The following is a 26,032-nucleotide window of genomic DNA, read 5'->3' as shown; positions in this document are numbered from 1 at the left end:
AGTGTTCCTAAAATATGGTCACATCTGCATATGCCTCAAAGCCTTTTTTTCATCTTTTAAAAATAGCTCACCAAATTTGGTGCACTATTTTATGCGATGATCAATTATACTCAAGCCGCTAAAGAATCTCCTAGGTTTAGAGACAATCACTCCAGCACATAGGCTAATTTTACAATATAAACTCTGGTATTATGGAAAATGAGTCTCTAGGAGCAATTCTTCAGTGTGCTGAGACCATATTTCCAGTCTTCCAATGACAGCAACCATAAAGCTAATATCTTGAGTACTGTGCTAAGCGTTCTACAATGCCCTGTGAGGTGTCGACTATGTCTAGCCTTATTTTACACACAGGTAAAAGAAATGGAGCTGCAGACTTGTCCATGGTTAGAGACCTAGTAAGTGATAAAGTGTGTCCTCACACCCCGTTCTCTATGACCCAGAATCTGGGCTTCTCATCCCTCAGCTCCATCTTGCCTCAGAACCAGAACTGTTCAATCTGCTCAAGCAATCCGTGCCTTCAGAGAGGGGCATGAGTAGATTATAAAGACTGCCTTTATGCACACTTGCCTTCCAGCTCCCCTAGCCTTTTGGATGGCTCAAGAAGAGAAAGTTGCCAGAAAAACACACACATACAACTCTCCTCTTTGTCAGCAAAAAGCAGGCCCCCGAGAGAACTCTGCCAAAGGGAAGCGGAAGACCATAAGATTACCCCTGCCAGACCGTGAGTGATGGGCTAGCCAACAAAGACAGAAAGAAGTACTGTGCTTGGCAAGCAATGTCTATAAAAGGCCAGGCTTTTCTCACAAATCTGAGGAGCAACAGAGGTGACAAGAAAGGGAAGAGGCAGGAGGAGAAAAGCAGAGGCAGGGAGACATTCGGAGGCAGGCATCAGCGGTCACGGTGTCGACCTTGCTGGCTGTTTTCAGAAGCAGTGACATACAATCAGCTGAAAACAGCAGAGAAGCAAATCACTCGAGGCAGAAGACAGAACAGCTTTGCTGCCGTGGGCCACAGCCAGCCACCTGTCTCTCGTTTCAGTAGCCCTTTGGGATCTGGGGCAGGGAACTCCACCCCGGGCAGGGTGTAATGAGGGCAGGCAGCTGCCTCTGCTTGGTGGTCCCCGAGTGCATCAGTGTGCCTGGCCGGTCAGACCACCAGCACCGATGGACGCTGGACGTGGGGTCCCCGAGATGCATTTCAGCTATTCCTGTGCCATCCCCATCTGTACCCACAGCACAGCCTATAACTGATTTCCACACAGTCCCGTCCTGCAGAGGCAGCACTAAGGAGAGGGAGACAGGGGGCTCTGCATTTTCTGATATGGATAAATGATGTTTTCTCAATCCTCGATCCCCAATCTGTCCAGATTGCTGCCCTTACATCTCTCCCGCATAGAAAACCCGGAGTTGCCACTCTCGTCACCCTATGACTTAACACAAACCCAGGGTTCTGTTTAAAGATGCCAGGAAAGTGTGTGCCATGTTTCACAAAAGAGACATCCGTTAAGGAAAAAGTTAAAATTTTATGGCTACATAATAAAACGGCTGGTCCACTATTAGAGGGAAAATCTCAGCTGTCCAGTTCATTACCCGAAGACAGCTGTGGATTTATTTTAGATACTCTATTACTCTACGTGGTTCAAATGACATTTTAAGTTCCACTGTAACAATAAAAGTCCTGGGTTTCCGAAGGGTGAGAAAAGGAAGGGCTATGGTGATAATGTTTTTAGTAGCGTTAGAGCAGGAGATGGAAACAGAAAGCGTCCATCGGTCCTCATGACCAACCAGATGGAGCGAGACCAGGCCGCGCTCTGCTGGTCACCCTCTTCTTCCCGCACAGCTTGGCCCATCCCTGCAGGCAAGAATGCAAGTTGCCATCGACACACGCCTCCCAGACTTTGGGCTCCTCCAATGCCAGCTTTTCCATGAGGCGCTCTGTGACCCTTTTAGCTGGAAGTAACTTTGCCCTCCTCACAACTCTAACGACATGGGCCACCTTCTCCTGGAAACTCACTTTCTACCTGTGTTGGAGTCATCTGTGGGTGTGACTGATCTCATCCACAGGACTGTAAGCCCCATAATCCTCAGTCACCTTTGTGTCCCCCTCCCCCTGCCCTGGTGCCCAGCACTCAGCTCCTAGCAGGTATGCATTAGGTAGGTGCTGGCTGACTGGTGAACGGATAAGGTAAATCCCCATATGCCTTCTCTCTGCATCGTACTACGAGCCAGAGGCAGTAGGGGGCCACGGTCCAGATTCTGGGTTCTGAAGCCAGGTAACCAGGACTGGAATTCTGGACCCTTGGACCAGTTCTTAATGTCATGGTGCCATGGTTTCCTCACCTCTAGAATGTGGATAATAGTAATAATGACCTTGCAGAGTTGTTGTGAGGAATAGAGGATTTGATCCCTGTAACACAGTTTGTATAGTGCTGCCTCAAAGAAAGTATCCCTGAACATTATGTATTGCTGTTATGAAAGCCAGGGCTTGAGCATCAAGGATGCTCATTCTGTGTTGCTCCTGGGTAACTACAGAATCACATTTCACAGCGCTTCTAGATTTTAATTCAGATAAAAAATGGTGACTCCAGAAGAATTTTTCATTTAGGCCTAACTTATCTTGGATGAAAATGCTTATGGATTGAAACCCATTTCCCAGGTTGTTGCAGCTAAATGTATAAGATTAACAACCACATAGTACAGGCTTCAGAGAACTGTCTGGGTAAAAAAACAGCATCTTTAATACACCCATACTTGTCTCCCGCACATTTTAGGAATGACTCCATATGTTACCATGAAACACACACACAGTCCAGTGGCCCTTTACAAAAGTCAGAAGCAAAAAACTTGATCACAGACACTAAGGGTCAGGAGCCTGGAAACTGATGAGCTAGAGAAAGTCGTCTAAGTAAAACTCGCCCTGAGTCAGCACTTTGTGAGTCATGCATGACATGGGTCAGTGTGGGTGTCTCCCGAGGAAAACTCAGGGCTCTCTTGATTACCTGCAGTTCAGTGCGAAGGCTCCACAGGGCTGGGGTTGGTGTGGTGCCCCTCAGGGGCTTGTGTTCATTCTAAGATGAAACTGAGAAGGTCTTCCAGTTAGGCCCACCACCCCCAAACAGCAATGGCCTCTCTGGAAGAAGCAGTAAGATCCCCAGCCTTGGTTTGCTGTCCAAGCCAACAGACTGAGGCTCTCTGAACATTCAATCCCTGGGCACTCTTCTTTCCTAACTCCTGGTTCAGATTCCAACTTCGAGACGTGCAATTTTCTTTAACAAAGAATCTGCTGTGCCTCTCCTTGATGCAATTGCTCTTCTGTGTCACATCGGGAACACTCAAAGGGACATGGCCCTGATACAGCACCAGTGAGGTCAGGCCGGCCAACTTTATTGTAGGGCACAGCCCTCACAGGCCCTTTCTGGCTTGGACCCTGTTGTCACAGCTCAGCCTCCGTGTCACAGGCACCTTCAGAGTGACAGGTGGGTAAGTCACCGAGGCAGGGGAGAAAGGTTTATATTGCAGCCACATCACTGCCCTGGCTTTGGGGAAGGAAGAAGCGGGTATGTGGATCTAAATGTGTTTTGAGGAGCTGCAGGTGGGTAGCAGAGGAAGGAACCTTAAGGAAGAAGATAGAGTTGGGGTTTCCTTCAACTTTGGAGAGACCTGTTAAGCTTCCCTGGGGAAACGTTTCTCTTTTCATGCTGCCCAGCTCCCCATGTTCACAGCAAAGTCCCCTGGGCCGTGGGTGCTGGTGTGTGCTAGGCACAGATTAAGGACGGTGACTCCGCTGCTCAGGGCTCAGCATTGCCGTCTTGCGGCAGGTCTTACTGAAGTCTCATGCCCCAGTTAGCAACTAGTTTCTTGCCTTGTTTCTAGTAACCATGAACTGGGCACTGGCCCTGCTTGAAGCTTCCCTGCCACCAAGCTTTGGCCCCAAATCTTGTAAGCTCTGTTGTCTTAGTTCTTCATTCTGAAACTCTCCCTTGGCTCTCCTACTAGAATCCCACTCTTTTAGAAATGGGACCTCCTTTTGTTCTTCAGGGACTAAAGCCTGTTTCAAGCCTGCTGGGGATATCTGCCACTTCCAGTCCCCAGCTCCCCCGAGGCTGTGTCCACTCACTGTTGCCCAATATTGAAGCTCCCTGATGCTGACTGCCTGACCCCAACACAGAACCAATGGTAGACCTCACTTCTCCCTCCACCCCAATGCCAGGCCAACATGGCACACAGCCCACCCACCACCCACTGGTAGCCACCCTGAGGCTATTGGCCATGTATGTGGCCCTCTCCTGATGGCCTACTTCTTGCTTCCTTCGGCTGGGCGCTGCCCGTCTATGTCTATCCAGCCTGCTCTCACGAGTTGTTGCCCTGCTCCAAGGGGGCAATAGATGGGGTATCAGATGTCTCCAGAAAGATCAGTCCTCCTGCCAATAGGGCCCCAGACTTGTAATCAATTGATTCTACTGTGTGATGACCAAAGTCTGTACAGCTGTTCAGTTGTATAGTTTGCTTCAGAAATTAAGACAAATCTTGTTTGTTTTCTGGAAAGTACAGATTCCATTTCCCAATTCAAAAGTACATTTGCCTCCGCATGGTTGTTCTGGTCACTCTGTCTAAAATTTCAACCCCCACCCTTTGTATTCCCCATCCTTTTATTCTTAGCACGTTTTACTAACATACTGCATATTTTACTTACTCATCTTGCTTTCTGTTTATCCCTTCTGGTAGAACATAAGCCCCAGGAGGGCAGGGATTTTTTTTTTTTTTTTTTTCGGCACGCGGGCCTCTCACTTTTGTGGCCTCTCCTGCTGCGGACCTCAGGGTCCAGACATGCAGGCCCAGTGGCCATGGCTCACGGGCCCAGCCGCTCCGCGGCACGTGGGATCCTCCCGGACCGGGGCACGAACCCGCGCCCCCTGCATCGGCAGGCAGACTCCCAACCACTGTGCCACCAGGGAAGCCCGAGGGCAGGGATTTTAATTTATTTATTATGTCTGTACCCAGAGCAATTCCTGGTCCAGAGAAATCACTCGATGAGTACTGGTGATGCAAAGGAGGGAGTGAGCGGTGAATGAAGGGACGTGCCTGCTCCTCCCCGGCCGGGCTACTGGCCATCCAAGGCTATGGCAGACGTCTGCCTGTCATAGCCTGGGAACCTGGCTGGCCGGCCTTCTGCTTCCCCCAGGGCACAGCACTCACCTTTAGCTTGTGCTCCCGTTCCTTGTTGACGCGGCCAAGCAGCTGGGCTTTCCTCCTGTTGAGGGCATCAATGAGGGCGTCACACTGAGCTACCAGGCAGGCCTCAAACTCCACGCTGTTCTCCTGTGTGAGAGAGCACAGCTCTCAGCTGCCAGGTGCCTGGGCACCTGGGGCTGCCAAATACAGCAGAACCCCTGTCCACCTGTGGGGTGGAAATCCCTGCTGAGGGGAAGGAAGAGGAGTCCCATCCACAGTGCACATACACTTTTTATAAATAATGGAATAAATTTTATTCCACAGTTGTAGTGTTTCACTTTAAATTTAGACTCAAAGGCATGAATGTTACTTAATACATTTATTCTTATCAGAAGGAAATCATCTCCACAGTTTGACTTATATCAAGTGAAATAAAGTTTTAGTTTGTAGAGTTGAACATGAATCCTTTTGAGGGCTGGCATGCGCCCAGCTGTGCATGGTTGGAAGGTGGCATTCAGAAAGGCTGGTTGCTGGGGGAATGGGGTATTGTTGAGGCATGAGGGAGAAAGAATCATCAAATCCAGGGGGACAAAGAAGAAAGTGGATGGCAATCGTCTTCGATATTAAACAATAATCCAATGACGACAGAATAATCGTGGGCAAAAGCACTTGCTCCTTTCATTAAAAAAGCAAGTCATGAGTGCACGTAGGCAGTGAAGAATAACTGGTATATGTAACAGGCATCAGCCTGCTGTAAAAATCAGATGTGAACCAACCAGCTTGTGGGGAACAGTAAGCATGTTCTAAATGGATTATAGCTTTCCCATGACGTTTAAATTGAATGTTGGATCTAAAATTTTTTACGTGATTTAAATCTGTACGTGCTACAGACATTTCTTTTAAGCAATTCTCTCCCTAAATTATAAGCATTCATTAAAGGTAACCCTTTCAATAAGTTACATATGTAACTTTGATTCTCAAACCATAATCTGGAAAACAATTGTAATTTACAGCAAATGAAAGCTGAATACTTGTCACATATACAGTAATAGTATTGAAAAAATAGCAGTCAACTGAGTAAAATTTGGAGGGCTGGAAAGGAAGGAACCGCTTAGCCTACCAAATTTTAATTTATTCCCAAAGTCATCAAGAACTGTGTCTCTTAATATAAGGATCTATGGACAGGTCATTAAGTCACTGTCTCAAATGCAAGGTCTTATACATGCCTGTATAAGGCGTGCATTTGTAATTGCTTCAGCAATGACTTCTACAAATGTTAAGGTTTGGTTTTCATGGCAATTGCTTTTGAGCTCTCACAGAACTCTCCTGGAAAACATCATTGAAGAGCTCTCTATGTTCCAAGCAGGGTAATATTGGTAGGGAGGGGGCAGCTGTCTTCATACAGGCTCTGATTTAAAGCAGAAAGAAAGCTTTGCTCTGATGAAGAGGTGAGGTGCAGAGGCAAGCCTGGGGCTGCACACTTTATGCCAGCAAAAGCAAAGAAAGACCAAGGACCAACTGATAAACTCTACTCCTTTGGAAAATAGAAGGAAGTGTACAACTGTTAGGTTGTTAGGGAATCAAAAGTTTTAACATGGGCCTGCATGCCAACTAAAGGCAAAGAAATCAGTGTGAGATGCTCTGGAAGCCAGGCTTACATTTAAAAAGCCATTTCTGCCTTGACACAGGTTAAATGTTAACTCAGAAAGCTGATCTACTGGAGGCCAGAGCTAAGGTTATTTCTGTGAGGCAAACCTCAAAACATAAGAGCAGTAAACAGTAAAGAAGTTCATTATTTTAGCATCTCATGCAATTTCTTGCTTCTCCCCTTCAGCTATAGTTGAGAGTTCACAAGCTCTCAAATGTCAGTTGATCTATTGGTCACTGTGCAAATTATAGTTGCCAGGGGATCACGGTTGAAAAACATTTAAGTATCTAAGTAGAGGAGAAGCATTATTATGGAATAGGAAGGAAGGAAAGAAGGAAGAAAAAAAGACAATGTGACCTGTTTGCTACCATTAGATAAGATATAATGATTGCAAGGTGCTTTGGGAACCTATAGAATTTTAAAAACTCAACAATAATGACTGTATTCACAAAGAGATAGGTATCTTTCTTTGCACAGTAGCAGAGAATTAGGAGCTCAGTGTGGAAGATGGGAACCAGTTGGAAAACGGGGTTGTGTCTTTGGCCTGTTGGGGAAACGTAACCACCTTGAGAAGGGGTATATTTGAAGTTGGCCTGTATGTGTGTTCGTATGTATTAGAAGAGAAAGATCAGGAGAAAAATACATAGGAAATGTCCCACAAAACAGAAAAATAAAAGAGACACAGACAACCCCTCCCCGCCCGCCCCACAGTTACATCTTAACCCGCGGGGCGTGCTTTCCGCCTCCGGTGCTCCCAATACCTGGATCTGCTGGACCATGTTGCGCAGCTGCACCAGGAACTCCTTGGCTTCCTTGGCCCTGTCCGACAGCCTGTTCAGCGCCTGGGAAAGCTGGCTCTGCAGAGACGAAGAAGGAAACCATGGAGCTCTCATCACAGGAAGCAGCCACAAGGCCACACACGGTGGTTTTCATCCAAGACCCAGGAGCCCTCGCCCTCCTCAGGTTCCTCTTGTCTGAGCTGGGCCACTGAGCCAACATCTGTACTTGAGGATGCTGGTAACAAGGGCATCCCGACTCCTTCCAGAGGCCCCTGAGGACTGTCTCCTCTGAGAAGGTGAAAACTTCTGGCCTTCGCAGTCAAAGGCCCTTCCCAGTTGATACCTGCCTGAAAGTTCCTCATCTCATTAATTACTTAATTAATTCAGCAATAATTTATTGACTTTTAAATTAAAGAAAAACAGTGAGTCAGATGATCTGATACTTATCAATATTATTTAACTCCATATGCTACTGATCTGGGATTAGGGCAGAAAGAATGAAGAGAGTTAAGAACAGGATGAGGGAAGAAAGGGTGAGAGCCCGTGTGATGCTCTGGGGTCATTTGGCAGGATGATGTTCTTCCACATCAGCGTCTTCGTCCTTCTCTCAAGTACAGCCCTGTTGCCCCAGCTCCTCTCCACACTAGCCTCCTAAAGCAAGGTACACTCTCTTCTGACTTTTCACACCACCCTGTTCACATGCGGATGCAGTTCTGCTGGGGAGGCCAGGTGTCCAGGTAAGTACTTGCTGCTGGAGGGGGTGGCACTTGGTCTCTGGGAGGATGCACTGAATTCATTACCGGTTTCCTGAGCCTAAATAATAGTGGTTCTGAAACATCCTCCACAGGGGCTCCCAATCTCTGTTGCTGATTGACGAGACCTAAGTGGAAGTTGGATGGGGGCTGGAGGGGTCTGAGAAAGATTCTACTTTTCTGCTAACATGGGACCATTGTGGATGGTGCAACCTTTTCCCTTTCGCTGCTGACGTTATGGCAGATGCCTCGTGACTCTCAAGAAGAGAAGGCCAACGTGGTAAGGGAGGACGGTGAAAGGAGAAAGTGCCTGGGTTCCAATGGCATCTTTGAGCATCTGAACCAACACTTGAAGTCTCCTACCACCAAACTTCTTGTTATGGTGGGGGGAAAATTACCTCCGAGTTTAATCCCTGTACTGGAGTTTACCGTTACTTGCAGCCATTACCACTGTACTTGGTACAAAATTCCTGCTCCTGGCAGACTGGGCAAGTCCTTCCATCCCTCCTACAAATTACAGAGACACGCTGCCTTTCCCCACAACACCTTCTTTGAACACTAAAGCCCTTTCTCCTCCTTGCCAACACAGTGCCTCACCCACTCTGTCCTTTCAGTTAAAGGGCAGAATCTTAAAATTATATCTCTTGGTCCTATGGATGTTTTTCACTTATATTTGCATTATTAAATACCCAGTCAGGCACTGAATCTCTTTAAAAGTGTGCATGCCACAGGCTTGGTGCAAGCACTGTGCGGAGGCAGGAAGAGCAGAGACTTTGGAAGGGTTCAGCTTCTGGCTCTGTCCCTTCCTAAACGTGACCTTGAGAAAGTGACCTCTGCCTGAGTTACTCCAATGGAAAAAGTGGGAATAATAATATTTTGTAGTTGGATTATTGTGAAGGCTTAAGGCATTCATCAGCCTGAAGGCTCCTGCTAATAAAGGATAGTGGTTAGGGGAACTATTCCAAATTCATAAATGCTGCCAGTTACCAGCTGTTCATATCTTACACATAGTTTTACCTCATCCATAAATGAGAAGAACACTACGATTCTTGGGTGCTGTGGGCATCGCATGTGATACTGTATCTAAAGTCCAGAACCCTGCTGGCACATGGTGCATGCTAATAAATGTCTGCTGTTATTAACTCTTACTCACCTCTTCCTTCCTGCCCACAAACACCTGAGAACTGACTGGGGTGGGATTCACAGGGCAGGTTCCTGGCACAGGGTCTTTTGGAGGATACCCTTCATCACTTGTACTTTGATCGAGGTACTCAAACTCTGGGAGTCTAAACCAATGCAGCCCAGGAAGAAAAAGTTAAAAGTGAGCCTACAGTTGCTGAAAGGGCTACTCAATGATTTATTACTGGGTCCCAGCTGCACTATAACTTGGGGTAAAAGTTTTCTCAAGAACTTTTTCAGGAGCCCAGGGGATGAAGAAGGTAAAGAGAGTCTTAGTTGGAAGAGTGAGCAATAGAATGAGAATCATATTCTAAAGGAAAAAGTTTGTTCTTGTGACTTTAGAACTCATATTCTCTCTTCTTCTAAATGAGTCAGAGTTTGCTGGGCTACCACAGTTTTCTTCCCCCTTTTATTGTAACCCATGCCTTAGTAACCACATTTGGAGGTTTGAGTAGAGAAGTCAAATTCATTCAGCTGCACAGAACAGGAGCTACCTGATTTCTTACAGTCCAGCCTTGCAACTAAATGTGTGTGTATACTGTAAGTCAGACGTGACGCTCAATAAGAATTGTTGACCAGGTGCTGCTATATACTTAGAAGAAAATTATACTATAGTAGAAAAAGAGTGCTGGCCTCAACCACTCCCTGGATTTTATACAGTAAAGCAGTACATAAACTGCAAAACTCAATTTATTTGCAGATTTCCTGCCTTTGTGTCTATGTTCAGGTCTTCTACCTGGCTAATGATTGTTCTGGTATTTGATAAACAACTGCATTATAAGATAAAGATCTAGAAACCTTTCTCTTAAGATTTGCCGCCTTGTGGAAACAGAGCAGGAGACAATGAAAAATCCTGGAAACTGTCTATCACTAGACAATGCTCTTCTTGTAAGGATTTATATGTGCAGTGTTTTTATAGGACAGTCTTTTGATTACATTTATAAGCCACATCTGATGTAGAAGAACATTATTTTTGATTGATTTTGTTTTCCAGAAGCATTTAAATTCCTGCTCTATGCTAACAGAGATGTTCTGTATTCAGGACCACAGACCAGCCCTGTAAATTTACACCAGAACACTGAAGATGAAAATATGTAGTGTGTTTTCATTTCGGCATCTTTGGCTGTACCTGTAAGCCATCAGAAGCTGTTTATAATGCCTAAGCAATGACATCCTGATTTCTTGAATATTTGTTTTCCAATTTACTTTTGAAAAGATGTCATGATCAGAAAGTGAATGGGAGTGGGAAAATGATGTAGCCAAAGAAGCACTGACAAATTTCTAGTCCAGAGCTCAGAGAATGCTCGGAATAACAAAGATTGCCCAGAAAGATGGCAAGTTGTTTGGAGCTTGAAGGAGAGAAACAAAGAACTCCACCTCCTCCCTTCATTCTCCCAGGCTTTTTCCCCTCCAGCTTCTACCCTGGCTGGCTCCCCTAGCCTCCCAAAGGAGTGTATGTTAAAAGAGGTCAGAACTCAGTCTGGGGGTCCCTGTGGAAGATGTTTCAGAACCACTATTATTTAGGCTCAGGAAACCGGTAACGAATTCAGTGCATCCTCCCAGATACCAAGCTTTCCCAGACAGAAAGTTGCATCTTCTTTCCTTTCCCTGCCATGAACATTATTCTTCTGTCATTCCCCCCGCCACCATCAATTTACGACAAATACTGGATGGAGACAAATTGGAACAAATGAAAGGAAGCTTCCTGGCTGTCTGGGATCTGAAGTTATAAGCATGAGATGGGTCAAAAAGGGTCAACCAAGAATTGGTACAAAATAGGTGAGGCGGCAAATATGCAAAGGCACCTTGATGGCCCCGAAACGACCTTGCTGCCACCCTGGGCAGCTCTGACATAGTGCACCCCTCTTGGGACTGTGGCCCATGCCACCTCTTTGCCAGATACCAAGGTCACCACAATACACAGAAGAAAAGTGAGGATCGATGCAATGCGATTCAGAAGGAACCCCCCCCCCCGCCGCCGCCCCCCTGGGAGAATGACAATTTTTCTTGAAGAAATACTGATTTTTGAGTCTCACTACATTACTGACATTATATAATTAAAAAGTAAAAACAAGAAATTCAAATGGTGTCAACATATTGGTCATTTCTTATGAGCCACGAACTCTGATGGGTGCTTTTATCAGGTGTCCTATTTAACCCCAATCACCTCCCTGCCATTTTGCAGAGGCTCAAAGGTGTGGAGACTCCTGAGTTAAGGTTTTACCACTCACTGGTTCATGGAAGAGCCAGAACACAAACCCTAGTCTGATTCCAAAGCTGTGCTCTTTGCTCCAGCCTCCTGAGAAGAGAGTTCTTTCCTCACCCACAGAGGAAGAAACAAAAACAACCCATGATGAGAGCATGTAAAACTAAAGAATGTGAGTTGAGGAGGAGATTATGATTATTAGGGAATTTGACTATACTTAACAGTCAGCTTACATGTAAACCACAGTAAGACTAGTTACCCTATGAAATGGTCAACTTTTTTCCTTCATAAAGCTTTTTTAGTGACTTTAAAAAGAACCCCTGTCAAAGAGAGTGGTCTCATGGGAGAGGGCCAGAAGCTTTAGCTTGGGGTCCAATGCTGGCTTTATCACCTACTGACCTGAGATCTCAGGCAGGGACTGGGCTGAGTGTGGAATGAGATCAAGGAAGAGAAGAGTGAGTAGAACCTGGGGAACCTCCAAGCTGAGCTACCCAAGGGGCCTGATTCTCCTTCCAGTTAGAACTCCAGTTCCTGCCTGTACCTCTCCTCCCCCCATGAAGGGCTCTTTCCTCTGGTCTCTCTGTTGGTGGGAGATCCTGGATCTATCCCAGCCCCAGTTCACGGTAGTTAGATGGGTGGGAGGCCTCAGGGGCTGGCTGCTTGGAGCTGCCACCCTGTCTCTTACTTAACAGCAGGGCTGGGGCAGCGAACAGGCTGCAATCTACAAACTGAGTAGCTGGGCCCGGGAACTGAAACACACAGTCCAGGGGCAAGTGTGTGTGTGTGTGTGTGTGTGTGTGTGTGTGTGTGAGTGTATGTGAGTGTGAGAACATGTGTGTGCAAGGCTGTGTATGTGAGTGTGTATGCATAAGTGTGTGTGAAAGACTATGTGTGATTGTATGTAAATGTGAGTGTGAGTGTATATGTGAGTGTGAATGTGAGTATAGAGTGAGAGTATGTGACTGTGTGTGTATGAACTAACTCATCAGTGGTATATGGGGAGGCTCTTAGCTTTGGATGAGGCTTGTATCACAGGGGTCTTAAGGGTAGGGCACTGGTCCACTAAACTGCTGCTTATTGCTAATTGGTTGTGACAAAGAGTCTCTCACTGACCAAACTCTATCTACCCAGGCTCCTCTGAGCCCTCTTCTTTACTTTATAGGCCTCAATTTTGGCCTACAAAGACTTCAACAAACACTAACATAGTTTCTAATAGCTCAAGACTGCATCCCTAGGATGACCCTAGTCTCCCTTAAAGTGTCTGTCTATGTTTTCCTCTATGAGTTTTATAGTATCTGGCCTTACATTTAGGCCTTTAATCCATTTTGAGTTTATGGTGTTAGATAGTGTTCTAATTTCATCCTTTTACATGTAGCTGTCTAGTTTTCCCAGCACCGTGTATTGAAGAGACTGTTTTTTCTCCATTGTATACTCTTGCCTCCTTTGCAGGTGGATGTGGGTTTCAATCCTAGCCTTTTACTAGCTGCGTGGCCCTGGATATATCACCTAACCACAGTGCATTCTGTGGTGCTCTGCCCAGGTTCCCTCTCAAGGCTGCTGCATCCTTCTTCCAGCTGGAACTATCTGCTGTTGATAAATTACACTAGGAATTGCTCTTGGCCATAGGAAACTGGGTTGCTCAAGGCTATACCCCCTTCCAGGGGTGTCCCATGGATAGGGACCGGCTGGGACCCCCTTACCTTGTTTTGAGAATAATCCTGAAGGGTCATCCCAGCTCCAGAACTCCCTGCAGGATTGGCTGAGGCTCCTGTAGGTCAACTCCTCCCTCTGCTCAGTCCTGGCCTTTTCACTTCCTTGGAGGTGGATCTATGGAGACCACTGAGCAACTAACCATCCCTATTCAACTCTCTGAATCTGTGTCCAGGGGACCCTTTCTAAAAAAACAATGTTCTAGGCTTCAGTTTCCTCATCTGCAACACGTGGATAGTAACAGTATCTGTTTCATAGTACTGTGGTGAGGATTATGTACTATATAAAGTTCTATACAACACATGGCATATTGTAAGCATTTAATAAGTAGTATTGTTTTTACAATGAGAATTATGTTAAAATACCCATACATAAATCATTAAAACACTTTGTCATACCACATGTCCTAATGTGGGGTTTGGTCAATTACAATTATCTAGACAGTCGGGTATATTGTAGTATTTACAATTGTTTGTTCCCTCCCCATCTTTGCCACAGGACTTGGAGGACCTCCTGTAGGTGGAGCATGTGTTCCTGCCCCATTGTCACCCTTGGCCATGTGATTTGCTTTAGCTTAAAGAGGCCTTGTGATTTTCTGCCAGCTCTTTTGCTCTTCCTCTTTGTCACACAGATCCAGGGGTGTATTGATAAACTGGCCCTCAAAAACCAAAAACAAGAAACAAACAAAATTTGATTTGCAGTGTTTGCCAATTCCCATGGTGTAAATACATAGTTAATTTTAGGCCACCAACATGGCATCACTGAACAGAGTTGGGGAGAGGTGTGCACCATCAACTCTTCTTTTTTTTTTGTTTTTTTTTGTTTGTTTTTTATTTTTTTTTGTGGTACGCGGGCCTCTCACTGTTGTGGCCTCTCCCGTTGCGGAGCACAGGCTCCGGACACGCAGGCTCAGCGGCCATGGCTCATGGGCCCAGCCGCCCCGCGGCATGTGGGATCTTCCCGGACTGGGGCACGAACCCATGTCCCCTGCATCGGCAGGCGGACTCTCAACCACTGCGCCACCAGGGAAGCCCCATCAACTCTTTTGAGCTGTGGGCTGGTGTAAGTCAGGTCAGCATGCCACAGGGCATATATCACATGGTGGCTGTGGCCTTTAGAAAGAAGACATGTATAATGGAACTTCAGACTACTTCCTATGATATAATATGAGCAAGAAATAAACCTTTGATTTATAAGCCACTGAGATTTTGGGGGTTGTTTGTTACTGCAGCAAAACTGACTAATACAGATGGCAATTATAACTTTCCCTTCATGATTTATTAATTTAATCAACCTTCCATTTTTACCATGGACCAGGCACAGTGATTCATGCCAGGAAAACAATAATAAAGAAAGTAGACATAATCTCTTACCTCAAGGAACCATCATTGCATTGAAACTTCCACCATTCTGAGCTTAATAATGTCCCCTTTAAAAGTTCTCTCCCATAGGCTCTCTAATAAAGCAGAAGAAAGCTGGAATACTCTAACAACTAACAACAGAAATGTAGCTTCTCCACTTCTCAGGGAAAATGAAAAGTATCTGCTTTCCTAGTAAGACATAGCCAGTTCTGGCCAGAGTTTGATTCCAGAGGTTCTCTGCACAGCCTTTATCCACCAAACTTCAGATCTTTCTCCGTCTTAGACAGAAAACACTCAAAATGGAGATGCAAATCAACACTGAAGGTTTTTTCAGCAATGTAATAGAGCAGCTACTTTTTACCTCTTTGCAAAGCAAAATAACTGTTGCCTCACCCCAATGTTCATAGTTTCTTGGTGGAAATTGATTTGCCATGTCTCTATGGCTTCTGCTTAGAGTGCTGCAAGCTGTGAAAGAATTCATGCAGAAACTGTTGTGATTGAAGGCTTGAAACTTTAATAAAGTGGCAGGCACACAGGCTATAAGGTCAACACCACTCTGCCCAAGGCAGAGCACGCCTTTCTTTGGATATTCTAAGCCACCACATGTGTGTTGTTAGGCAGTTACTAAGTATTTACAGCCGAGAATCAGAAATATGCCTTCCTTGGGCTAAGCCTTCGTGCAAATATTGGATTTTACATCCTGGAGATGGACTACAGGATAGATCTCCTTTGTGTGTGTGTTGCCTTTTCTCCTAGGAGAATTCTAGGGCCCCAACCAGCAGGCTCTGAGTGCTTTTCCAGAAAGCTATTTTCTCTGTGGATCCCCCTGGCTGCCTTCATGTCAGCACTGGTCCATCATGTTCTTCCAGGTATTACAGCATTCTGCTTTGTCGGCTACTACCAGGGAATAGTTTTAAGACAAGCAAAACAGATTTAAGATCTATAAATTTTCAGTTCTTAATAGTATTTAAATACCTCAGATAGAAACTCTCAGTTCTAAAATAAGGACTTTTCACTAAATAGTTTAAAACATGATCTTAGAAATATACATGAAAAGGTAAAAAAGCACTGAAATATTTTTCATATAGAAATGCTTTGTGCTTTTTCAGAGACTCAAGTGTTAAGTGCTCAAAACAGGAATGACTTCTTACTCAACCCTTCAAGTTTCCAGTGAGGAGAATTGGCAAAAGCAAGACTTTTCATTTGTTTTAAGAAAAAACTTTTCCCACCTTATTTCAAAGGCAGAACATGCTCATTTCAGAAAAATCAGAGAATAAAGAGACTTAGAAGAAAACAAGAAAACCCTCAATCTCACCAGAGACATACTACTAATAGCCTTGATAATGAACACTTGATGTTTATCTTTTGAAATTTTGTATACACTTATAGTCAATTATATATGTCTCCATATAGTGTATATCAACAAAATTGGGATCATGTCATATACTTATTGATGTCTTGAAATCTGACCTTTTCATTTAATATGCTATAAATATTTTTCCATCTGACTAAGTACACTGACTCCCTATCTGACTATATAACAGCTATATAACACTTTGATAACATTTACTACATGGCAGACACTTCTCACAAGCTTTACACATATTAACTCATCTTTTTTCACAAAATAACCCAGCAAAGGTGGATACTATTATTCATATTTTTTATAGGTGAGAGAGTGAAGGCAAGGGAGGTTAAGTGGTCCAAAGTCATACAGTTGTTGAAAAGCAGAGCAGAGATTCAAACCTAGGAAGTCTGCAGCCAGAATCTGTGCTATTCACCAATAAACTGCAGGGTAACCCACTGTGCAGGTGCATCATAATTTATTTAAATAATCTCCTATTTTAGGATATTTAGTTTGTTTCCATCTTGTTGCAAAGAGCTAAAATGAAATTCACGAAGGAAATATTTGGACACATTCTTGATTATTCCCATTTCCAAAAGTGAAATTGCTTGATCAGCAAACTTTCATAGTTAGAGGGTTTTAAAAATCATGTTATCAAAATGTCCCTCTAAGCAATCATCTAATTTACACTCCTGCTGAAGGTACTATATAGGCAAGTATTATTGTCTGTATATCTCACTCTAAATATTATAATTTGTATCTATCTTTGTAATCTGATAGGCAAAGAATGGAACCTCATTTTTAAAATTTGCATTTTAAAACTACCAGCGTGGGTGGGTGGGTTTTTTTCAAAAGCTTCTTATTTATCTTTTCCTAGTTAAGGTATAAGTTCTCACTGGTATTATTTGTGAAGCCCTTAGAAAAGGTCCTTGTCCATGGGGTGCTACCTAAGTGTTTAATTACAGAAACTAGTTTCTTCCACTGCTGATGACCAGACAAGGCTGGCCTCACCACACGTGTTTGCTTACCTTAGGGGCCAAAAACTGGAAAGAGATCTGGAAAATTCAGGTTGCCTGTTGGAGAGGAAGTGAAGTCGTAGGTTGCTAGTTTTAGTAGATTATGGTCAGAATGTCTGATTCACAAAATCTCTACTCTTTTGAATTTATAATCATTATTTTGTGGACAGATACAAGTACACGATAGCTTCTGGTAAACATGTAACGGGCATAAGAGATGAATATACTCTCTTCTGACAGGACAGGATATGTATAATATAAAGATGATATGCATAATATAAACCTTTGTAACATATTTGTAAACATACTTGAACTTGTTAATTGGGTTATTAAGATACTTTATATTTTTGTTCATTATCTGTCTACTTGACTTATACTTTTCTAAAACAAATAGATATCAAATTTCCCACAAGGATCATGTTCTCCTTTATTTTTAGGAGTTTTTGCTTTCTGTATCTGTGGCTTTCTTCTTTGTTATATCTTCTTTATACCTTTTAACACTAGATCTTATCCTTCTATGTTTCACTTACTTCTTTTAGCCTTGAATTCAATTTCATATGATATTACTAAATATATACCCTCCTGTCTCTCTTGTAAAATTTTGCTCATCTTTCATTTTAAAACTACATTTGTTTTTAACTCAATCTGACTTTTTTTCATTACCACAGGGAAATTTGGGCTATTTACACTTATTGTATTAATTGACATAGTTGACTGTATTCCATTAATATTGTTTATATTTCTCTTTGTTATAATGCATTTTTCTTTTTTTTTTTTTTTTTGGTATGTGGGCCTCTGACTGCTGTGGCCTCTCCTGCCATGGAACACAGGCTCCGGACACGCAGGCCCAGTGGCCATGGCTCACAGGCCCAGCCGCTCCGTAGCATGTGGGATCTTCCCAGACCGGGGCACGAACCCGTGTCCCCTGCATTGGCAGGTGGACTCTCAACCACTGCGCCACCAGGGAAGCCCCCCATTTTTCCTTTTTTTAAAAATGTGTGGCTTTATCAGATTTCTTTTAATATCTTAATCCCACTCACCAATTAATTTGGATGTTTTGCTATGCTTTTCCATTTGCAAGCTGCTACCTTCCCATCTTCATCACATGTAAACCTACATTTGTCCATTACTGAGTCAAAATTAACTAATAACTTTGATTCTCCTTTCCCACTACAGTACCCCAAATGCTTCACTTAATGTATCTCTCAGAAGTTAAAAAATATCGTTCTAAATAATCCTTGGATCAAACTGGAAATTGAAACTGAATTTATAATTTATCTAGATATTAATGAGGAGAAATAATTTGTGAAAATATATTATAGTTAAAAATATGATTATTTGGATGATGTAGGAAACCCACATACTCTTTATAACATTGTTCCTACTATAAATACTGTTCTCAGATGGAACTTGGAAAACCAGCAATATTTTTTCCCCTTCTCTCTATCCTGCACCTCCTAGACCCAGAAGAGAATCCTTCCCAACTCTAATATACTTTCAAAGGTAAATCACAATGGTGGCCAGATCATAAAAGAAAGAAGAGGCTGTTTTGCACTTAAGTGCTTACATCAGGATGGCTCTGGCAGACTCTTATGTTCTGAACATTCAATAATTTCAGTGTCTTTTTTTCCAGTATTAAGTTATGAGTTGCATGGTAAGATACAGTGGTTTCTAACTCTTTTAAAAATATTTTTCATAACATCAAAGAATAGCTCACAGCTAAGCAATCCTGTAACTGAGATTAAAGTCACAAGTTTCCTTTAAACTTTACTGGGAAACAAATACAAAAGGTGGCATACCATCTATTCTTCAGCTTTTGTGACACCCTGGGAGGAATAAAAGCCACACTTGTGGCATCTACACCATTAAGCAGCATTAATGAACGTTCACTCCAAGGGAGCACCTGTGCCTTGGTAGTGTCACTGAGAGCAGGGCTCAGCCACCAGAATCAGGGTGACCAGGTTCAATCCCTGTGTGTCGATTCTATTTCTTGATGTAGTATGCAGAATAATGCCCCTCCCCCAAATGTCCACGCCCTAATCCTTGGAACCTGTGTTATCTTACCTCACATGGCAAAAAGAACCCTGTAGATGTGATTAAGGCTATGGACCTTGGTTTGGGGAGATCATCCTGGATTATCTTGATGAGCCCATTCTAATCACATCAGTCCTTAAAAGTAGAGGACCTTCTGGGCTACAGTCAATGAGAGAGAGATGTGACAAGAGAAGAAGGGTCAGGGAGAAGCCACACTGCAGTCTCTGAAGCTGGCCATGAGCCAACGGACACAGGTGGCCTCTAGAAAATGAAAAAGGCAAGGAAACAGATTCTCCCCAGAGTATCCAGAAGGGACTCAGCCCTGTGTGTTGGACTTTTAACCTACAGAACTATAAGATTAAAAAATCTGCATTGTTTTAAGTCATGAAGGGTTGTGGTAATAGAAACCTAACACACCTGAGAAGGCAGTCAGTTAGGAGCTGGATGCTCACTCCCTCGGGCAATGGCCAGATTGCTTCATCTTATATATTGTAAATGTACTTAGAATATGCATCCTCTGTTCTCCCTTTGACAGTGGACTAGCTTCCAAAGAAAAGTAGAATGACCACAAAGAATTTGGCCCAGTGAAATCTGTGGACACATTTCAAGGTTAAGGAACAATAATTGGCTATTCAGCTCTTTACATACACATGTGAAGTATCTGAGGCACCTGACCTCCTCATAAACTAGAAATTCTGTGAGATTGAGCTGTCTCAATAGCCCTGTGGCTAATCACCAAGAGTGAAGCTTCCCCATGAGGCTGGAGTCAGTTATTGAATTTCAGCTATTTTAAAACAGGGACCGGAAACAGATTTTTGGTCTCTTCAGAGCAAGTGGCTATTTGTTCAAGCCTAAACTGACGTGTGTTTTGGATACCAGTGTTCCTTTCCACTTGAACCTGTTATGGCCATCAGTTTATATATACCCTGAAATCTCAGCTCACTTGAAATTTTACTTATCTTGGAAAAGCTACATTTTTCAAAGTCATGGGGTCATTGGGAGGCTGGGAAGTGTTAATCACGATATCTGAATTTTTATTCTGATGTCAGGACCCTCCTATAACATTGAGGCAGATATTAGCACAGCTTCTTTAAAAAGCTTCTTTAGAAAAAAGGGCACACACAGAGACCACTACACACCCACTAGACTGACAACAGTGAGTGCTGGTGAGGATGGAGAGCCTCACACAGGCTAATGAGAGTTAAAATGGCAAAACCACTTGAGAAAACTGACGCTTTCTAGGAAAATTAAATATACAGCTACCCTACATGACAGCATATGTCCACAAAAGACTTAGATAAAATGTTCATAGCAGCTTTATTTATAATAGCCACAAGCTGGAAACTGCCCCGATGTCTATCAATAATAACATGGATAAATAAATTCTGTATATTCATACAATAGAATACTGCTTAGCAATGAATACATTCAAGATAATGATATATGCGAAGCATAAATGAGTTTTAAAACATTATGTTGATCAAAAGAAGTGAGACATAAAAATATATCTATTGTATTTATGTAAAGTTTAAGAACAGGCAGAACTAATCCATGATAATGGAAGTCAGGAAAATGGTGAAAGTGTTATGTGTAGGGATATGTTCTACATCTTGATTTGGGTGGTGGAAACATATATATAAATGTAAAAGTTTGTATATATATAAAAATTCATTGAGCTGTAAATTTAAGTTTTGTATATTTTACTGGAGATACTTTACACTTTTTATTTTAAAATGAACATTTTTTCCCCAAGGATAAATACTCCTTGTATATAATTAATCTTTCTTTACTAAGACCCCATGCTGTGGGGTCAGTATTTTTTCAGATGACTTTGTTTGTCTTTCAACTGAATCTCTGAATTTAAACAGATACCCACAAAACCCTCAAGGATCTTATAGTTGACTACTAGAAATATTTCACTCAATTTTCTGTAATATTTGATATTGGGAGCTGTTCCTGCCTTGGATGAAGACCATCATCTCTCAACCCTTCCTCTGACCATGTTGTCACTTCACTTCCGTTGCAGATACCCAGCAGCACCTGAAATCTGGCCACATGGCATCTGCTAACTCTGGTCTGTGTGCCCTCTCACAATGACATCATTGTAATTTAAAAGATGTGTCTGGTTTGATAAATAACAAGGTCCTACTTGGCACAGGGAACTAGATTCAGTATCCTCTGATAAATCATAAAGGAAAAGAATATACAAAGGAATGCATATATATGTATAACGATCACTTTGTTGTACAGCAGAAATTAACACAACATTGTAAATCAATTATACTTCAATAAAAAATAAAATAAAAAAGGATGTGTCTGGTTGAAGGTCCTTTAGGAGGAAATATATGCCTTATCTGAAAAGTGGTAATTTCTCAGAGGGAGCAGGAAATGATTGGGCCTATGGAGTAAGAAATAGGATGGCTCACACCACCTCTACTAGTACCTCCACCTACCCTTAGAAACGTCCCGTCCATTAGGAAGGCACGAATACCATAAGGCTCGAAATACACATGTCCTTTCTGGTCAACTCATGACGCCATAAGTTTGTAGGAAGAAGAACTTGTGTGCAGACGTGCTTGGTTTACTATGAATTTGAGATGCATGCGATCCTTTCATATTCATGATAAATCCACATATTACTTCTCTGACAGTCCTAACATTTAACTTATAAAGCCTAAATAGAAGGACATTTAATTATCCTTAACATAACTCTCTCCCTCACTACCATGGCTTCAATTATTCTGAGAACAAATTAAAACACAATCTTATTATTCTAATAAATAATTCTCTTCATTGACAAAAGAGAAACTCTTTGGGTTATCTTAAATATCTTCTAAAACATCGATTTTTTTCCCCCCAGCATTGAAAGTTTTGTTAGGATCCAGCATTTATAGGTCAATTTTCCATCCAAAGTTAAGATTAATAGCGATCATCAATATTGTTCAGAAAAATGGATTTAAGCTATGTCTGATTTCTTTTTACCGTTTCCCTCTGCGTCTTTGTCAATCCATTTCCAGGCAAGTGAATTACAGCTCCTGCCTAGTGAAATGGGAATGGTTTCCATGACAACAGCTTTTCGCTCTGCTAGTTAGAATCTAAGATTTGACTCCCGCAGAAATAAACCTCACCATGGGAATTGGTTGATTTTGTAAACTACTAAATAACTGTGCAATCATTTCCAAAGAAAAGCCTGTTAAAAGCTTGCATGAGCAAGGGTGGGTTATGTGAGGTGACTGCTGAATCTGCCGCTGACATCACGCAGACAAAGCAATGTGCACGGAAAGGACTGTTAGGAGCTGCAGCTCGCACCCGCCAAGTGTGGGCTGCACAGCCTAGCCCTCCTGTGAATTTCAATGATGTTTTCATACGAGGTAAAGGGAATAGATTTTAGAGCACCTCACAGCAAATGACAAGTGTTCACCCCCAAATGTCTTTCCTCTTATTTCCAGAAACTATTAGTTCTTGAAAAGACGAGATTTCCGGAGCTGTTCTTAAGTATGGTATGAATTTAATTGAAAATAAGGTGCTGCTATTGTCCCAGAATACTCTTTTCTCTTTACCATCATTTCCCCTTCTTAGTAATCTTATTTTATCAATTAAAAATAATTTAAAATATATTATTTATTCTATATGTTAAGATACGTAGGAACATTTTCAGGTTTTTTGTTGTTGTTGTTGTTGTTGTTTTTTTTTTTGCGGTACGCGGGCCTCTCAGTGCTGTGGTCTCTCCTGTTGCAGAGCACAGGCTCCGGACGCGCAGGCTCAGCGGCCATGGCTCACGGGCACAGCCACTCCGCGGCATGTGGGATCTTCCCGGACCGGGGCACGAACCCGTGTCCCCTGCATCGGCAGGCGGACTCTCAACCACTGCGCCACCAGGGAAGCCCACATTTTCAGGTTTTTTATTTTCATTTCAAAACCTAACATGATGTTCAGAGTTTCAAATAATGTTTTATAAACATATTTTCCTAGTAACATTTATACAACTCATAATTGTTAATTCTGATTTGTAAGAAAAAAATTGCCATCAATCTAGCAGTATATAATTAACAAGGTGAATTCCATTAATTCCATTCCTGAATCCATTAAGCCACATTTCCTTCTGAACCATGGGACTCACTGCTGGAGCAGGAAGTTCTGTTGGAGCGAGGTGGTGTCCTCAGCAGAGAATTGAGAAGGGAATGAGTGTGCAGCTTTGAATAAGGATGCTGATTATTCAAGACTGTGATGAGAACCCTCTGCAAAGTGTGAACTTGATAGCTAAATCAACCCCTCCCTCCCCAGCCTAAGTTGCATTATGCTAAGTGGTTTTTAAATGTCATTGCAAGTATTACACAGTAATTCCTCAGTATCTCACCTGTCATTCTCCCCACCCAGCAGGAGATAATTATGGCCAAATCTGGTAAAGTCTGCCTCTCTGCGTTGGGCACCTTCCTTGTCCCCTCAGCCTGTCCCCTGATGTCAATTCTTCTCCTCTTCCTCTCATAGCTTAGGAAGGATTGGATACCAGTCACTTAAGAATGATCGAATGATCGACCAAATATGCCATTATCCTGTCATTGAAATTCATTCACATTAAAATTTTATCTAAACCAAAGAGTTCCCTTTTACATCTTTTATTTCTAGTTGTCAAATGAAAGACTTTCTAGTTAAGGGAATTTTTGGTAATGTTGAGAACACTGGGAAGAATTTTGGTGAGGAAAGGGGACCTTGAAGTTACATTAGTTTTACAAATGTGCTGGCCACAAAGGCAAACCTGAAATGATCTTTTTAGGATAAAGTTTCTCTCCTCCCATCCCTCCCATTGGGCATCTTCCTCCTTAGGGTAAGAGCAGCCCTCTGAGGCCTTTGGAGGCCTGGTCCTATTGGCAGGTGTGGGTGGAGGAACTGGTGTCCCTTCATCATGAGCGTTTCCCAGGAGCTGAGCCAAGCCTGCTCTGCTACAGACCTGCCTACTTCTTCTAGACCTGGCCTCAACCTTCTCTGCATAAACACAGGGCTGGCCTCCTCTTCTGCCACTTCTAATTACATATATATCACACATATATATTCCCAGCATAAAATATTAAGCTCATGGTTAATAATGTTAACAGCTTAACTTGCTTATATGAGGTCCTAAAATGCATACATTATAACTCCTATAGTGTTTTTACCACTGAATTTCTGACTGAGAATGTTATTACTAGAGTGAATCAGCTTTATAGGAATTGTCTACCTGAATGTCTTATATTTAGAATATCATCTTCCATCTGTTTCTAGTTATATATTTAAAGAGACAGAACTCTGGTATGCTGATGGCTAATTGATTAGAGTTAAGTATGGAGAGAGGAGAGGTGTTGGGGAAGGAAGAAACCAGAGTGGGTAGAATATATGGTCTCATGGGCAGAGCACATCAGAGACATCAAGCTGGTGGGGGGGCATCCAAGAGGGGAAGGCAGAGAATGGTGGGAACGAGGGAGAGAAGAACAAGATAGAAATGTAGAAAGAGAAGATAGAGAACAAGCTAGAATCAAGTACTAGACCATCTGGGGTAGTGTTGAAACGCCTCTTGACTCATAAGCATTCTTGATCAATTCCATCTACAGAAATTTTATGTGAAATATGGTCAGGAAACCAAATATTAGGATTTATAACTTAGAGACCCTTTACCTGTTTTTATAGGATGTGTATACAGAGTTAATAGAACTAGGCATCTCACTAATTATATGACTACTTTTCAGTTCTCTGCTTGTAGAAAGAAACTGAGAAGTGGTGGTGACTTTGAAATGCGTGAAGGAAAGTAGAACTGCATTCTCCAGAATTCCCTTTCCTGGATGTCCAGTTAGGGTGGGCCACAAGAGAGATCCTTGAGGGAGATTTGGAGTGGGGGAGGGAATTATCAGTCATTTGGTAACTTACACACATTGCCACTTTTCTGCTGGTTCAACTAGTTGGCATGAGGTAGCCACTGAGCCAGCAATTGTTCCACCATCCCCTGGACCCTCCAGCCTCTCCAATTCCTGGGCCAGGTGTGTGTGTGGTTTAGTTCTATGACAAAAGGCCCCAGATTCTGCAAGACACCTGCATCACGTCACCAAGGTCAGAAGCAAGAACTACTGACATGGGTTTCCATCCGTCCTCATGAGCTCTAGCTTGTGCTTGTGTGTTTCAGTCTCCTCTAGTTCTGCCCTGTGGACTTCAAGTTCCAGGATCAGATGTGAATTCAGATAGCAGCCTTACAGATACTGCTTAATCACTTCCTCCTACAATTGTGTGAGGTCAAATCCTTGTCATAAATCCCCCTGCCTGTCTAACTAACTAACTAACTGGCATATCTCCTAGTGGTTCTGCTTCTTTGATTGAACCCTGGCTGATATAGAAGGAAAAGAAACATTTGAAAAACATTTAGTTCTAGAATAAGCAAATAAATTCTTTAATGCTAAGAACTCTGTGCATATAAAAATCAAATTAAAATGCAAACCAAAACCCACTGATACACCACTTCATCCCCACAAGGATGAATATAATAAAAAAGACAGACAATAACAGGTATTTGAGGATATGGAGAAATTGAAACCTCATACATTGCTGGTGGGCACATAACAGGGTGCAGCCACATTGGAAAACAGCTTGGCAGTTCCTCAAAAAGTTATAGAGTTACCCGTGACCCAGTAATTCCACTTCTAGGTATATACTCAAGAGAATCGAAAACATATGTTTACACAACAATTTGTATAGAAATATTCACAGCAGCATTATTCATGAAAGCCAAAAAGTGAAAAAAATCCAAATGTTCAACAACTAATGAATGGATAGATGAAATGTTATATCTATGCAGTATTATTGAATATT

The 26,032-nt window shown here is 42.7% G+C and overlaps 1 protein-coding gene across 4 annotated transcripts in view; it reads right to left on the bottom strand.

Moving 5' to 3' along the window:
- The window catches only part of TRIM9 (tripartite motif containing 9), a 113,312-nt gene that overhangs the window by 41,711 nt on the left and 45,569 nt on the right, over nt 1-26,032 (bottom strand). For all 4 annotated transcript variants that reach the window (XM_059057165.2, XM_059057167.2, XM_059057166.2 and 1 more), the window contains exons 2-3: nt 7,581-7,676; nt 5,196-5,318 (exon numbers count right to left, since the gene is read on the bottom strand). In XM_059057165.2, coding sequence (XP_058913148.1) covers nt 5,196-5,318; nt 7,581-7,676 — 219 coding nt within the window. The remainder of the gene's footprint in view (nt 1-5,195; nt 5,319-7,580; nt 7,677-26,032) is intronic.

Source organism: Kogia breviceps, chromosome 3 (assembly GCF_026419965.1).
Source record: "Kogia breviceps isolate mKogBre1 chromosome 3, mKogBre1 haplotype 1, whole genome shotgun sequence".
Lineage (NCBI taxonomy): Eukaryota > Metazoa > Chordata > Mammalia > Artiodactyla > Physeteridae > Kogia > Kogia breviceps.
The sequence above is the reverse complement of the archived record's forward strand: the minus strand, read 5'-3'. Positions and strand labels throughout refer to the sequence as shown.